The 14,903-nt window shown below is 42.1% G+C and overlaps 1 protein-coding gene and 1 pseudogene across 1 annotated transcript in view; one reads left to right on the top strand and one right to left on the bottom strand.

The window, feature by feature from the left end:
• The window catches only part of LOC119244747 (armadillo repeat-containing protein 3-like), a 156,328-nt pseudogene extending 148,670 nt beyond the window's left edge, over positions 1-7,658 (bottom strand).
• A 99-nt stretch (positions 7,659-7,757) lies between these two features.
• Positions 7,758-14,903, top strand: part of PIP4K2A (phosphatidylinositol-5-phosphate 4-kinase type 2 alpha) — a 142,245-nt gene continuing 135,099 nt past the window's right edge. The window contains exon 1 of the mRNA XM_037510703.1: positions 7,758-8,138. Within this exon, the coding sequence (XP_037366600.1) occupies positions 7,995-8,138 (144 nt within the window). The 5' untranslated portion in view covers positions 7,758-7,994. The remainder of the gene's footprint in view (positions 8,139-14,903) is intronic.

Raw genomic sequence — 14,903 nt, 5'->3', positions numbered from 1 at the left:
AGTTACCATTAATTTATATGGGGAAAATTTTTTAGCATTCTAGATCCAAAAATTAATCTACCAAATCATACCAAATAACATATAAGACTTAGAATCTGCCGCGGGGGAGGTGCAGCAGAATCACAGTACCACATGATAAAGGCAGGAATCCTATGATACACACACAGTCTGTATAAAGGGCCTTGACAGTACCCTTCCCACTATTCCCTGACCCTCTAGAAAGGCTGTTTTAATGTAAAAGCAAAAATCCTCTTTACATTGTTTTTCATTAGCAAAAGCAGGTAGAAATATAGGTCTTTTGTCAAAGGGTAGTGGCATAACTCAAACTTTTGAAAAACTAGGGATACCTGTATGGAAATAAGGGGAAGTGGGCAGGGGGTGCAGGATAGAGGCAGAGAAGTAGGAAGGAGGGGCTTGTGGGTAGAAGAGTAGGAGGAGCGACTCTCCCTTTTTGTCCATGTTATTCTGGGCTATTGGAACTTTTTACGGGAATATATTTAACTGATTTTTATTTTAATAGAACATGAAATACAAAGATGCTGTGGTTATGCTGCATAAGCTTTTTGTTTTTAATTCAAGCATCAGCATTTCAGGATCTTCTTCCTTCTCCCAAGTCCACAGGCTGTTCAAGTGGCCCTCTTGCCTGCATTGCCGTAGGCTGGCTATACTATACATACACTATAGTATTAAAAATGGTGGGTTCATTGCTATATTTTTTCCACTAAACTATGAGCTTATCAAACATAAGGGATGTGTTGTACTTATTATGTCTAGAATCTTCTAAGACCTCATCACATATGAGATGACTCAATGGGGAAAATTATAATAAACCTATTTCTGACTTTAGATTAGCTCCTAAGATATTTTTTAAGCAAATTTTAATATATCACTGCTTGAATCAAGTTTGAATATGAAAGTTAAAATTGAAAAAGCCTAAATTAACAAAAGAAATGCAGGATTCTTTATTGAAAGTCAGTTTTTTGCCAACTCCCTAAGAAGAACCTCAGAAGATGTCATATTTAAGATGAAAGCACAAATTGCAGAATTATGATCAACAGCTTCCATATTTAAAATTCAGATCTAGAATTTTTTTTTAAAGATTTATTTATTTATGCATACAAGAACTGGGGTACAGGCCAGAGGTGAGGGGGGTAAGAGGATTCACCAGAGACAGAGTGGGGAACAGAACCGGCAGATCTAGTGAAATACACTGCTGAGGGGTGCAGTGGGGGAGACAGGAGACATCTGCTGCACCATGTGGGTCAGCTCCCTGGCTGGGGATTGAACTCGGATTAAACTCGCTCTGCAGTGGCTGCGGATAGCTTAATAGGCTGCATCTTAACCCTTTGCGCCACCAGGGAGGCCCAAATTTGATGTAACAATGATTTCATCTACAGTCTTCTTTTAGCATAACACGTGCAATTAAGCTGGTGTGAAAATATGTAAGGAAATTAAAAGTTTTTCTTCTGAGTCTAAGAAACCATGAACTGAATTCCACCCTTCTCAAGATTTTTTAAAAAACTTATTTATGCATATAAGAACTGAGATATGCAAGCCAGAGGTGCTGGGGTGGCGGGTATGGGGTGAGGGGATCAACCAGAGAGAATGGGGAGCAGAACTAGCAGCTCCACTGAAATATACTGCTGAAGGAAACAGTGGGCAGCCTGGAATCGAGCTCGTGCTGCAGTGGCTGGCGACGGCTTGACATCCCTGTGTCTTTAACCCCTGTGCCACCAGGAGGACCCCCCCCCCCGCTTCCATGATTTTAGGAGACCTGAGAAAGTGACTAAGGCTATCAAGGAGTGACAGATGGACACTAGATTATGACTGAAAGTAACCAGCACTCACACACTATACATCCTAATAACACCAAACTGAGAAGACTTGGGCATAGAATTCTTATGTCTTTACACAGGTGATAAAGTTAAGTGGATTTGCAGACTTCTACATAATTATAAAAGTAAAAATCAGAGTGTGAAAACTGAAGTTGTCAGGCTTGGGGGGAATGAGTGTTAGGAAAGTAGGTGTGTCTGAGGGACACCTCCTGTCTGTTGGCTCTGAGGCCTTTCTGCTGGGTCAGGATGCTATATGGCTAACCTCAGGAACTGAGAGCAGTGGGGGGAAGTGGAAACAGTTGGGTAGGAAAGAGGAATCTCTCCAAAACTCCTTGTTCCTCTTTCCCACTTCAATTCTTCCCCTGGGGTTGACAGACTAGATCTCCACAGGGTAAACCTGTTCAGGAACTTGGTATCACCAGGACAGTGAGGCGTCTGTCCTTTGCCTATGTTTTGTGTCTTCCATTTGGTTCTTAAGGCAGTGAAGACCATGGGAGCCATCTCACCTTTAACCATTGGATACAGCAGCACAGAGACTGCTCTTATTATATTCCTCAAGCTGATCTCAAGTAGCACTTCTTTGGATGCATTTCAAATATACACATCAATTATTTCTCTAGTTTTCTTTAGTACAGCATAAGCTATATTTTAGAATTTATTATACCTCCACTAAAGCAACTTTAGGTGGGGCTTCTCTTTAGGGGCCTTCTCATGTAAGCAGACACTTAACACAGGGTGCCCCTTGATTTCAGGCAAGTTAAAAGTACAAATGAGGGCCTCCCTGGTGGCGCAAGGGGTTAAGACAAAACCTATGACGCTATCCACAGCCATTGCAGCACGAGTTCGATTCCCGGCAGGCCAGGGAGCTACCCACATGGCGCAGCAGACCTCTCCTGTCATGCCCGCTGCTCCCCTCAGCAGTGTATTTCAGTCAATCAGCCTGTTCTGTTCCCCACTCTATCTCTGGTGAATCTTCTCACCCACCACACTTTCTGGCCTGTACCCCAGTTCTTGTATGTATAAAGAAATAAATCTTTAACAAAAAAAAACTACAAATGAGGAGTGACTGAGATTTTCCACTATGCATCCCTATAGCAGCAAGACCAAGTTTATGCTTTCTCCACTCCCACACACAATTAAAACTCCACTTCCCCTTGTAGATGACCATTTGCTTTTCCTTATCTTTAAGACTTTAGTCCAAGCCACCATTATCTCTTTCCTAGATTCCTGTAAGTCTGGCTTCCAACTTTGACATCTTTTTACCACGCAGGAGCCATGTGAGATCTTTCTATAAAGAAATCTTCAGTTTCCTAAGGGCTTCTCAATGACCAGACCCTGCCTGCCTTGGCAAGGCAAGTCTCCTTTGGGTTACAGACTCTCACTGATCACTCCTCTGTTGCTGCCACTCTTTCACCTATTGATGGCTGACTGCGTCTCTTCTTCAGGCTTATGTATCTCTTGGAGAGGTTTTCTTGATACACTGCAAATTTTCTATTACTGTGCTGGATATATTACCTTCAGAACCCTAATCACAAACCATAATTATAGGATTATCTTTTTACATGCTAGGCTCTCTGTACCCTCTCAGACTGTAAATCCTGTGAGTAAAGAAATCATATGCAGTACCTAGCATGTAACTTAAAAGGTTATTCTTTCATTGGAATTCCGCAAGTGTGTTTAATGTATCACTATATTATTTACTTAACCAGGGAAGATGGCTGTATTTTTTAAATTACCTACTATAAAAGTAATAAAAATGCAGAATCATGCTTTTAAAACCCATAAAGCAAACTACACCCTTTATAGATTACTGTTAAATAGTATGATATATTTTCTTTTAGTCATTTATACACACACATATTTTACTTTTATAATATTAAAATCACACTTATATACAACTTTGTATCCTATTTTTTCACTGAAATACCATGCTTTTATGTCATATATATTGGTTGCATTACAGCCTGCCATACGGATCTAGTAATTCACTTAATTATTCTTCCAATGTTGGAAATTTATATATTTCTATTATGAAGATACAAATAATGAGGATATAACGCCGTTGGGGGTTGATTCCTTCCTCCACAAAGTTTCCTATCTTCCAAGAGCTACTCGAGTTCTCATCCTCTGCTTGGAGAGTGGGGGGAAGGCAAGGCAGGTTGGGAAATGGTCACCCTATATGTTGGTTCCTTTATATCCAGTCTTTTCCCAGGTCAACCTCCCCAAGTCAGGTTAATAAAATAGCTGCCAACTAACTGGTAGATTCCTGGAATTGCTGCCACTGTCCTGGAAGTCCCAGCCAACTGTGGGAGCCAGAAGAATCACAGTCACTACTTCAATTGGGTGGACAACTCCAACCAGCGGTTGCCAAACCATAGACAGTCCAGGAAGGGTTCAGACACACACAGTGAGCCTCAGAAAACCTAAATGGCAAACTGCACACATGTTGTCAACAACTTCCCTCCCCAAAATAACTCACATTATCACAACTCTTGGATCCCAATTTTTGCATTTCTCCTGGTTTTGACTGTATATGTACTTACAGTATGGTCTTCCAAAATGCTGCTATTTTGAATGGGAAGGTTCTGGATGACACTACAGAAAATTGAGTAGAATTGTCCTACTTCTTGTTCTAATCTCAAAGCAATAAAAATCATAAGAGTTTCCATCAGCAAAATCATGGAAGTTACTGAATCCCTCTTCTCAAAGAAGACTAATGGGAACAATTCAGTTGAAGTATTTTTTATGAAAGGATAATAAAATTTAAAAATCAGAGCATCTATCCTACTTTAATATCCATTCCTGGTGTTACATACCTTAGCCAGCAAAATACTTTGACCATACTTTTCAAGGATTGCAAATAAGTTGATTACCGTAAAAGAATAGTAAAAAAGCAACAATAACAATAAACAGGCACTGAGCAGTATCAGAAATTTTTCAATCTTCCCAACATTTCCTTCCTTCTTACTGAACTTGGCTGCTGAGAGTTCCTTGCAGTTGTGATGGCCTTGACATCTGAATGAACTGCCCAACAGGCCAAATGCTGTGTCCTTCTTGCCTGACATGACCTATGCCCATCCCAATATAGAACTTCCTCATTCTTTCTCTAGTCCTGTTTATCATCAAAAATGTATTTTTCTGATACAGAAACAAAAAAAAATTTCAATAAAGGAAGCTCACTTAAATAAAAGACTTGTTGAATGCTGGTGGTTGCGTTCTTCAATTCTCAGAATAGATGCAGCCTGAATAAGCTAGATGCTCAATTAAGGACATATTCATTATTTCATTATCACACAAACTCCAAAGGAAAACTGATTAAATTACTAGGTTGCAAAACCACGTATATTGAATCCTCAAGTTTAAATGTCACATTAATCTAACCTAAAAGTATTTCTGCATTGAACCCTACACAAACGTTTCCTGGATGTGGAATCTTTATGTATAACTTTTTTGTGAGAGACACAAATTTCCTTTCCACTATTCACCAAAAATTTGCCATAGATGCTATGGGAAAGGAAGTATGTTAGGTTCATTGGGATAATAAAGAATGACTACAATATAGACCCTGCAGTCAAAGAGTTTATTGTCTCCCAACAACTAAAGACATTTCAATTTCACTAGATCTCAGAAGTCTTATGTATATAACTTAAGAACTAGTTTAAGTACTTTCTAAGGTCATTTCTGTGACTCTAGTACTCCTGCATTATACAATCCAATACAGAGTACAAAGCTGTTGTGAAAAGTCATTGACAAAATTATTTAATGTCTATCCATGAACAACATTAAGTTAAATGCAATTCAAAGCAAAGTAAAGCACTAAAAATTCTGTCCCTTAACATACTGTATTATACACTTAAAAGCTGATATAGTGAGGGTAGATTTTAAAAGTTACCAACACAGGGCCTCCCTGGTGGCGCAAGGGATTAAGTCACAGCACCATGAGTTTGATCCCCAGCCAGGGAGCTTACCCATATGGCACAGCAGACCTCTCCTGACTCGCCCACTGCTCCCCTTGGCTGTGTATTTCAGTAGATCCACCTGTTCTGCTCCCCACTCAGTCCCTGATGAATCCTCTCACTCCCCCGCCCCACCTCTGGCCTACAACCCAGTTCTTGTATGCATAAACAAACAAATCTTTTTTTAAAAAGTTACAAACACACAAACACATACACACACAGGAATGTTAACTGTGTGAGTGGGTAGAGGCATTAATTAACCTTATTGTGGTAATCACTATACAATATACTTGTGCATCAAATCACATTGTACACCTTAAACTTTTACAATGTTGTATGTCAATTGTATTTAATAAAACTGGAAAAAATTCTGACTTTTAAAAACTACAAGTTTCCTGATTACTATCTGAAAATATCATGTGAATTTTCATCTCCATGCGTGTGCCCCTGTCTGCTCCCTAGAGGGAGGACACCACGTACTATACTATACTGGGCTCCCCTTATAGAGAGGACACTGCCATACTATATGACACCTTACAAGGCAGCACCCACAGGTATCCATTTCCCCTTCCTAAAGAGTCATTCAGTACTTTATCATCACTAAATTCAGTTTTTAAGCATTCACATCAAGTCCATTGTCTTGCATTATTAATGTACAGTTAAAAATAACAGAGCTGTTAGGGAATAAAGTGATATGGAACCACATAGGTGGATGGATTAATTTGAAAGAGATGGTATTTGAGCACAACTGTTTGCAAAGGTAGGTAGGACCTGGTAAAGAGGTTTATGTGAAATAATGATGAGAGGCAATTGACGATGAGTCTAAGTTTTCAAGACTGGTTCAATGAAAATTTGCTAAACAAATAAACTACCTGGGGTAAATGAGTAATGTGTAGGTCATGCCAAGATCACTCAATGTGAAGCAACATGTGGGATGGAGGAAGATGTTGAACTAGATTTTTGGGCACTTTAAAGGTCCCTGCAGATAACTGACATACCGATGTCCACCCAGGCATTTCTCTGAGGATAGGGGAGAGTTTAGGTGTCATCTGCAAGTATTCTACATTTTATCTTATGTGTAAATAGTGTTGTATGACTTACAATGTGCTCACAGACAATGCCACTGAGAGGTTGATTTTGATTCTAACAAACACCCTATGGGGGCAGAAAGGGCATATTTTGTCAGGCTCAGAAGAGTCCCTAAAGTGACACTGTTGTCTGACTAGTTCTATTGTTAACGTGAAGAACCTGAAATTCAAGAGCAGTTAACTGCTTTGCTCAATTAACCACTGCACCACACGACCCATCAGGAATCCAGAGTCCTGTTCGGGGCGCAGGATCCTAGTGGTAATCACAGCGGTTGCCCGTGTCTTAGGTGGGAGTTTCCCTGCCAGATCAGACAGTGGGACGGTCCCCAAATCCAAGGGGATTAAAGGCCCAAAGGAATTAAAAAGTTGATTTCATGGTCAGCCAGGGAGCCAGTCAACGACGTGTCCAGATCCTTCCCCTCCACACTAGGGAAGCCCAGGTGTCCATGTGGCCTTTCAGCTCTAACTCTTCCCAGCAGTAAGAGGAGATCCCCACAGCCTCCTTCCCTGTCTGCCCACGGCTTCTGGGGGGCTCTCTTCCCCAACCTCCCCACTCTCATTTCCTTTTTCACCCCCGGGAGGGAGCAGAAGGGGATGTGCTGGAGGAGTCTCCACACTCCCCCGCGCCACACAACCACTCCTGGGCTTTATCAGACGGCCCCGAGCGGTCCCCCAGACCCCGCAGGCTCTCGGGGGGCTGCCTTACCGCTAGGAAGACAGAGCAGGAGCCAGAGCGCAGGGCGCAGCTTAACGGTCCCGCTGCCGCGCCCCGCCTGGTGGCGCGGCCGCTGTCGCCCGCCCCCTGCGTCATGACGCCAGCGCCCAACGCGGAAGCCGCTCGCGCGCGCCTGGTCCAGCCGCCGGCTGAGCGCCGAGAGGCGGCAGGCGCGGGAGCCCGGCAGGCGCGCGAGCCAGCGCAGCCTCCTTGGAGATCCCGGCCGCCGCGCGGGTCCAGCGGCCAGACAGGGGCCGGGCGCGCGGCTGGGTGGAACGGGACACAGCGCTCCGGGGCCGCCACGGGTGGGGGGATGCGGCTGCCTCCCCGGGCCAGCGTGTAGAGAGGGCGGGTCCCCGGCCTCGGGAGCTCGGTGGTGCAGGGGACTGAGGCGGCGGCCATGGCGACCCCCGGCAACCTGGGGTCCTCCGTCTTAGCGAGCAAGACCAAGACCAAGAAGAAGCACTTCGTAGCGCAGAAAGTGAAGCTCTTTCGGGCCAGCGATCCGCTGCTCAGCGTCCTGATGTGGGGGGTAAACCACTCGGTAAGGGCTCGGGCTGCAGCGCGCAGTCCTTTTCCTCCTCCTCCTCCTCCTGCTGCTCTTCCTCCCTGTTCCCGTCCTCCTGCTGCGCTGCTGTGGGGCTAGGAGCCCAAGAGGAATCCTGGATCTCGGCTGCACTCCCTAAGGAACTGCCCGCCCGCTACTGTGCCCCGGTGCTCCATCCCGGAGGGGCACACTCGCCCCCCGGGCCACCCAGGAGCTACTTAGACCCCTCTGGACCTTGTGCTGGATGAAGGGGTCCCATCCGCATTTGGGCCCCATCCGCAGTTGGGCCCTGCGGCCAGTGCCTGTGCACCCACCCCTACCCCTTTTTCCTCTCCGCCCGCCTCAGTTCTGTTCCCACAACCCGGGAACTGGAAGTTTGTGTGGTGCCCGGCTTCATCTGGGCTGTCAGCCTTGGTGGGGGCTCTGGGACCAGAATCCTGGTGATCTCTCCCTTCTTTTGAGGCGACTGGGATGGCCCGGTTCCCGCCGGCCAGCAGGTGTACCTGTCTGAGACTAGGATCATCAGGAGTCTCCCCGCTGAACAGGGAATACTGGAGATGTGAAAGATTTGGTCCGCGGCTTTAGTGCTTAGGTCCTTTTTTTTTTTTTTCCCCTCTAAAGGCGAAATTATTGGACACAAGGCTTCTTTTTTGGCAAGGAAAAAAGTCTGAAAATATGGCAGTAGCGCTTAGCATCTTCCTCTGCTTGGCTCGCGCAACGCCCTGCCACTGTGGAGGCTGAAGAGCTGTTGGCGGGGAGTCTTCTTCCCCACCTCGCCTCCCCCACCTTGGGGAACCAGGCCAAAGTCCAACTGCGGAAGGGCAGGCAGAGAGGGGGGAGGGTGAGATGACAGCAGGAGGGGGTCTCTGGTGGAAGGAAGTCTTGAGTTGACTGCACTGGATTGCGGATTTGTTTAAAAGGCTAGAGGAGAAGGTTTGGAAAGGTTAGGTTAACACTCAGCCAGAGGTAGTGAAGATGCGCCGCTGCGGGCAATGCGGACTGCGGTTTGAGGGTCTGAAATAGCCTCCTGCTGATCTTACAGCAAGAAACTCCTGCAGTTTTAATCTCCTTAGGATCAGGAAACATGATCGGAGCTGTTGGCTGAGCCATGAAAGTTTTAAATGAGTCTGAATGTTGACCATGACCTTACCCTCTGCAGTCAGTTTAGCATCTGAGGAAAAGTGTAAGCTTGCTTTCCATATTTTTGATTTCGATGAATGCCTGTTTGCCCTTTTTGGCATGAGAGAAATGACAAAAATCATGTAGTTTTAAAGAACACTCAGTATAATGAAGTTGTTTAAAATGGTCCCAAAGCATCGTATTTGTATTTTTCTTTCCCAGGCTCAACTGGGGAAAAGGTAAAACAGTATCAGGATTGATTGTGTTTGCTTGGAGTTACTGCTTTAAGAAAGCTGGGAAATGATTATTTCTGTCAGCCTAATACTTGATCCGCTGAAGTTTATTTGAACTTCCAGACAACTTCTTTAAAAGTTCACATTCCTAATTACTAACAGCATACATGGCTGCACCAAAAGCCTCCTAGTTTTATTACACAAGTAAAATAAATTTTTCCTATGTAATAAATCAACAGAATTAGACATAACTCTAAATTGTAAAGTTTTCTTCTTTAAAAAATATCTATGTTCCTTGCTCTTTTAAAAAATGTTGCTAATTGCTCATTGTTGAGTGCTTTTATCTCCCCTGGAGTTCTGGTGTTTTGGTCTGGAGAGAGTTTGTATCTGAGGGTTTACTCTAGTGAAGTGTCACCACTGTGCTGCTGAAAGAGTGTGTGTGTTCTCTGGGAACTAATCTGAATTCCAGTTTACATTAGAAAATCCAGTGATTATGCATGTTTTACTGTAGCCACTTATGATGCTACCTTAAATTTATGAATTGCTGCATTTGTTTTGAAGTTTCTTGCTAATTGGAAATAATTTGAAACTATTCAGGCTTATAAATGATTTGTAGATAAGACATCTTGTGTTATTTTCATTTGCTTTCAAGAAAAGTTAACAATTCTTAGTCATCCAGAGTAGTCAAGTTTTCATAGTCTGTAACAGCCATGTTGTTCATTCAACAACTATGTATTGGGTACATAGTGCCAGCCACTATGCAAAGACTGCTAAAAACACCCCTTATTTTATCCAGATATCTTTATTTTGAGGACTATGAGAAGACTAAGGAAGATCCATTTCAGTCTTTTCCCAAAAGTGTCTGTTATCTTTATTATTTTTGAAAAAAAAATATTTATGTAATGATGAAACCTGAGCATTTAGATGCCATATATAATATTTGTGGTTGATCTCACTTTAGGTGACAAAGTCTAATATTAGAAAAATATTTACATATGACCTTGTATGCTCTAGAGTCTATAGTTTGAGAGTAAATATGTCAGCCATACTAAAATGGAGCAAGCCTACTGTATATGAATGGGGACATTTGAGAAAGCACAAAAGAAAAGAAACAGATCTTTATAAAGAGGAGCCTTTATAAGTGGCATCTTTCCCTATATTTCATGGAAAGATTTGTCATGAATATAGCAATCTCATCCTTTTAAATTTCATTTAGGTTTGTCTTAAGATCCATTAGAAATAGCCATGCATTTGGAGTACTGAAGGGAACTGCATGTTTGTCACTGAGGCATCTTTAAGGGGTTGGGAATCTTCTACATACCAAGGTTAAAGCTCACTGGATCTGTATTTCTATCGTTTCTCTCGTTCTGTTGGCCTCGGCTTGTTAACTATATAGTTTTTGCATTACTGTTTGCATCTATAAAGCAAGCTGGCTGGACTGGATGATTGCCAAGTTTTTTTTTTACTAACTTCCAGATTCAGGACTATTTTTACAGCCTCTTAGGTTCTTAGTATTATATAGGATCCATAGACCGTGGATAGTAATAGTATACAGTCAACCCTTTGCATCCTCAAGTTCAACATCCTCAGTTTCAGCCAACCAAAGATCAAAAGCCAGTATTAAGTACATTCAGTACAGAACAACCAATCATAGATCTAACTACAGACTTTCTTCCTGTTACTCCCTAAACAGTATGGTATAACAGTTGTTTGCTTAGTACTTGCATTGGTGTTCTGTATTATAAGTATTCTAGAGATGATTTCAAGTATAGGAAGGATTGCCTGGGCTATATGCAAATACCACTCCATTTTATATGAGGGACTTGAGCACAGGGGTTTTGGAATCTTGAAAATGTGGCAGTATTCAAGAGAATCTTCAAGACCTTTACTAAAGGGAGGGACCCTGGCCATTGTAAGAAATAGGAGAACTCAGAGTTTGTTGGATTGGATTGATTGTGGTTGAATGGTGCTGCAATCTCTAAGTCAAAGTCTATTAGGTTGAAAAGTAAAAACTTGCAATTAAGGTGGAAATTTTCAAGTCCATTGTGGTGGTAATTCTCAATGAGAAGAATAAGCCTAACTGTATGATTTATTTGATATGTTATGCTTTCTAATTTAAAATACCCATCAGTGAATGGATCACTGCCAATTTTTTATTTTAAGTATCATAAGCAGAGAATATAATTGGATACATAAAGTAAAGATGGTTTAAGAAGACAATTTTATCTTGTTACTTTTGGTATTAAACTAAAGATGATCAGGCATTTCCCTTCTTAGATTTATATTTTAATAGTGTGGTGCTTATGAACCAAGACTGGTTTTAAATAGATATTATTAAAGATTTTTATAAAAAAGTAAAGTAGGGGGCCTTCCTAGTGGCACAAGGGGTTAAGATGCAACCTATGAAGCTGTCTGCAGCCACTGCAGCATGAGTTTGATCCCTGGCCACGGAGCTACTCACATGGTGAGGCAGACCTCTCCTGACTCACCTGCTGCTCCCCTCAGCAATGTATTTCAGTCAGTCTGCCTGTTCTGTTCCCCAGTTTGTCTCTGGTGAATCCTCTCACCCCCCACACCTCTGGCCTGTACCCCAGCTCTATGCATAAATAAATAAATCTTTTTTTTAAAGTAGGACTCTTTTAGAAATTAGTATTTAAAAACCTATTTAACTATGCAAAGTTAGACATTTGTATTGAAAATATTTGAAGAACTTAAAACAAAGTGTTCTGAAGCAGATAATATTAAAATCTTTTGGTTGCAAGTCACAGAAAGTCCAATGAGTTTAGGGAATTTTTTTTTTTAAATTAGAAGAAATTGCTTATCAATTCATCCATCACGATGAAAGGATGAATTAATAAGCAAACCTTGAGAACAAGAGTGGAACTGGACTTCAGGAACAATTGGAACCAGGTGCTTGGGTGCTTTTATGTTCATTTGGCTTTTTCTTGCCTATAGCTGACTGATTTCCTCCACAGGCTAGGGAACAAATGGTTCCTGAATTTCACAGTTGTAATTTCTGTCCCCGAAAGGGACTTTGTATATCTGAGTCAGTTATAAGCCCCTCAGAGAAGGATTCTGATTGGCCCCACTTTGTTCAGTTATAGCATCCCCCTGAACTGGCTTGATATCAAAGGTGGCAATTCCTGCCTATTGGAGTTAGAGAGGAAGAGTTTCCAAGAGAAGGCAGAGGGCCTGGACAGGTAATATAGAGCTAGTGTCTAGCTCAGTGTCCATGTGTCCTATTTTGTTGAAGAAGCAGTTTACTGGGTAAAGCATCTGTAGCTTTTGTTATTCTCAGATCTCGGATTTCACATAGGTAAATACTCTATTGGAGAAATAGTTGATTTTTTAAGCTTGTGTGTTTATATTGGGACATTGAAAAAGATAAGAGAAGGAAATTGGCTTGAAAATGAAATGAATGGGGCCTCCCCAGTGGCACAGTGCTGGTCTGCAAAGCTGCCCACAGCCTCTGCAGCGCCAATTTGATCCCTGGCAGCTGGCGAGGGTCCCACATGGCATGACAGACCTCTCCTACCGCGCCCACTGCTCCCCTCGGCAGTGTATTTCGTCAGTCTGTCTGTTCTGTTCCCCGCTCTGGCTCTGGTGGATTCTATCACCCTCCTCTCTCACAGTGCTTCTGACTGTACCCATTGCTTAAATAAATAAATAAATCTAAAAAAAAAAAAAAATTGACCACAATCATTAAAAAAAAAAAAAAGAAAATGAAATGAATGACTAGAATATTATCTGAATAGAATATAATGAAATGATTAAACTAAAATAATAGTTAGATATTAGATAAAACTTCTTATGGAACTTAATTAGTCATGTAAGAACTATCATCATTTATTTTTTTCTCCCCTTGACTCTGAGTATATCTGCTTGTCATTCTTCTTTCCACTAAGTTTATTATTAGGGAAATGGTTTTATATCCCCTGAAACTTGCCATTGTGTCCTGAGAACAGAATACATTTCTCTATTTGTCAGATCCCTTGGAGTGAACTTGAGTGCTATGTATGCCTAAGACTTTAAGAAAGACTTTCAGCGAGAATTGTAATAATCAAATGTAAAACTGTCTTGAGTTGATTAGAAAATACAGTTATCTAGAGTCATTAATTCTACCAATACTCCCTTTGAAATATAAATTTTGGAATTTAAGTTAATTGGTGGAATTTAGCAAAAATGGTTTATGGTCAGATTAGGTTCAAATCCCATCTCCATCATTTATGGGTTCTGAGTAGATGATTTGCCCACTTGAACCTTAATTTTCTCATTCTTAAGATGGAGATGATTATCTCACAAGATTGTTTTGAAGGTTAAGTTAAAATAATGTATTTAAGGGCCTACCCGGTGGCGCAGCGGTTGAGCGCTGGGTTGCGAAGCTGCCCGTGGCCTCTGCGGCACCTGTTCGATCCCCGACTGCTCCCCGGCCACCGGAGGAGGGTCCCACATGGCGCGCAGACCTCTCCTGCCGCCCGCTGCTCCCCTCAGCAGTGTATTTCGGTCCTTCTGCCTGCTCTGCTCCCTGCTCTGGCTCTGGTGAATTCTCTCACCCTCCCGCGTTTCTGACTGTACCCAGTGCATGTATAAACAAACAAACAAGCAAACAAATAAATAAATAAATAAAAACATGCCTCTATTAAAAAAAAAAAATTAAAAAAAAATTAAAAAAAAAATAATGTATTTAAAACCCAAACCTGTAATTAGCACATTATAAGGATTTGGTAATTGATACCTAAAATTGATGAAATCCGGATGCAGATAGGCTGCTAGCATATTAGTAAAACTATACAAGTGCTTCTCAAAATTAAGTGTGTATATGAATCACTTGGGGACATTTTAAAAATGCAACTCAGATTGACTCAGCAAGCCTGGATTGGTCCTGGGATTCTGCATTCATCAGGCTCTTAAGTCATGTTGATGCTGCTATTCTATGGCCTACACTGTGCTGATTAGCAAGACAGGAGAAAGAATGTTACAAATAGGGAGAAAAGTTCAGGCTTTGTCTCCCAACTGCATGTGATGATTTTTGCAAGAATGATGACTTCATGATAAGAGTTAGAAAGATTAGGAGAAGGAATTGTGTTTTGAAAGAGAAAATTAACTTTAAAAAATTTATGAAATGTGGCCTCCCTCATGGCCTAGGGGTTCAGTCTCAGCACTATTGCCATAAAGGCCTGAACTCAATCCCCAGCCAGAGAACTAACCCACATATGGCGCAGCAGACCTCTCCCTGTCTCACCCGCTGTTCCCCTCAGCACTGTATTTCAGTAAATTCGCCTGCTCTGCTCCCTACTCTGTCTCTGGTGAATCCTCTCACCACCTGCACCTCTGGCTTACACTCCAGTTCTCCTACGCAAAACTGTGAACAAAATACATAGAATGCATCATGCCAAGTTTACAAATCCCC

This window comes from Talpa occidentalis, unplaced genomic scaffold (assembly GCF_014898055.3).
Source record: "Talpa occidentalis isolate TD23 unplaced genomic scaffold, MPIMG_talOcc4v2.1 talOcc4.14, whole genome shotgun sequence".
Classification (NCBI taxonomy): domain Eukaryota; kingdom Metazoa; phylum Chordata; class Mammalia; order Eulipotyphla; family Talpidae; genus Talpa; species Talpa occidentalis.
Note: the sequence above shows the minus strand (reverse complement) of the source record. Positions and strands in the feature narration are given on the sequence as shown.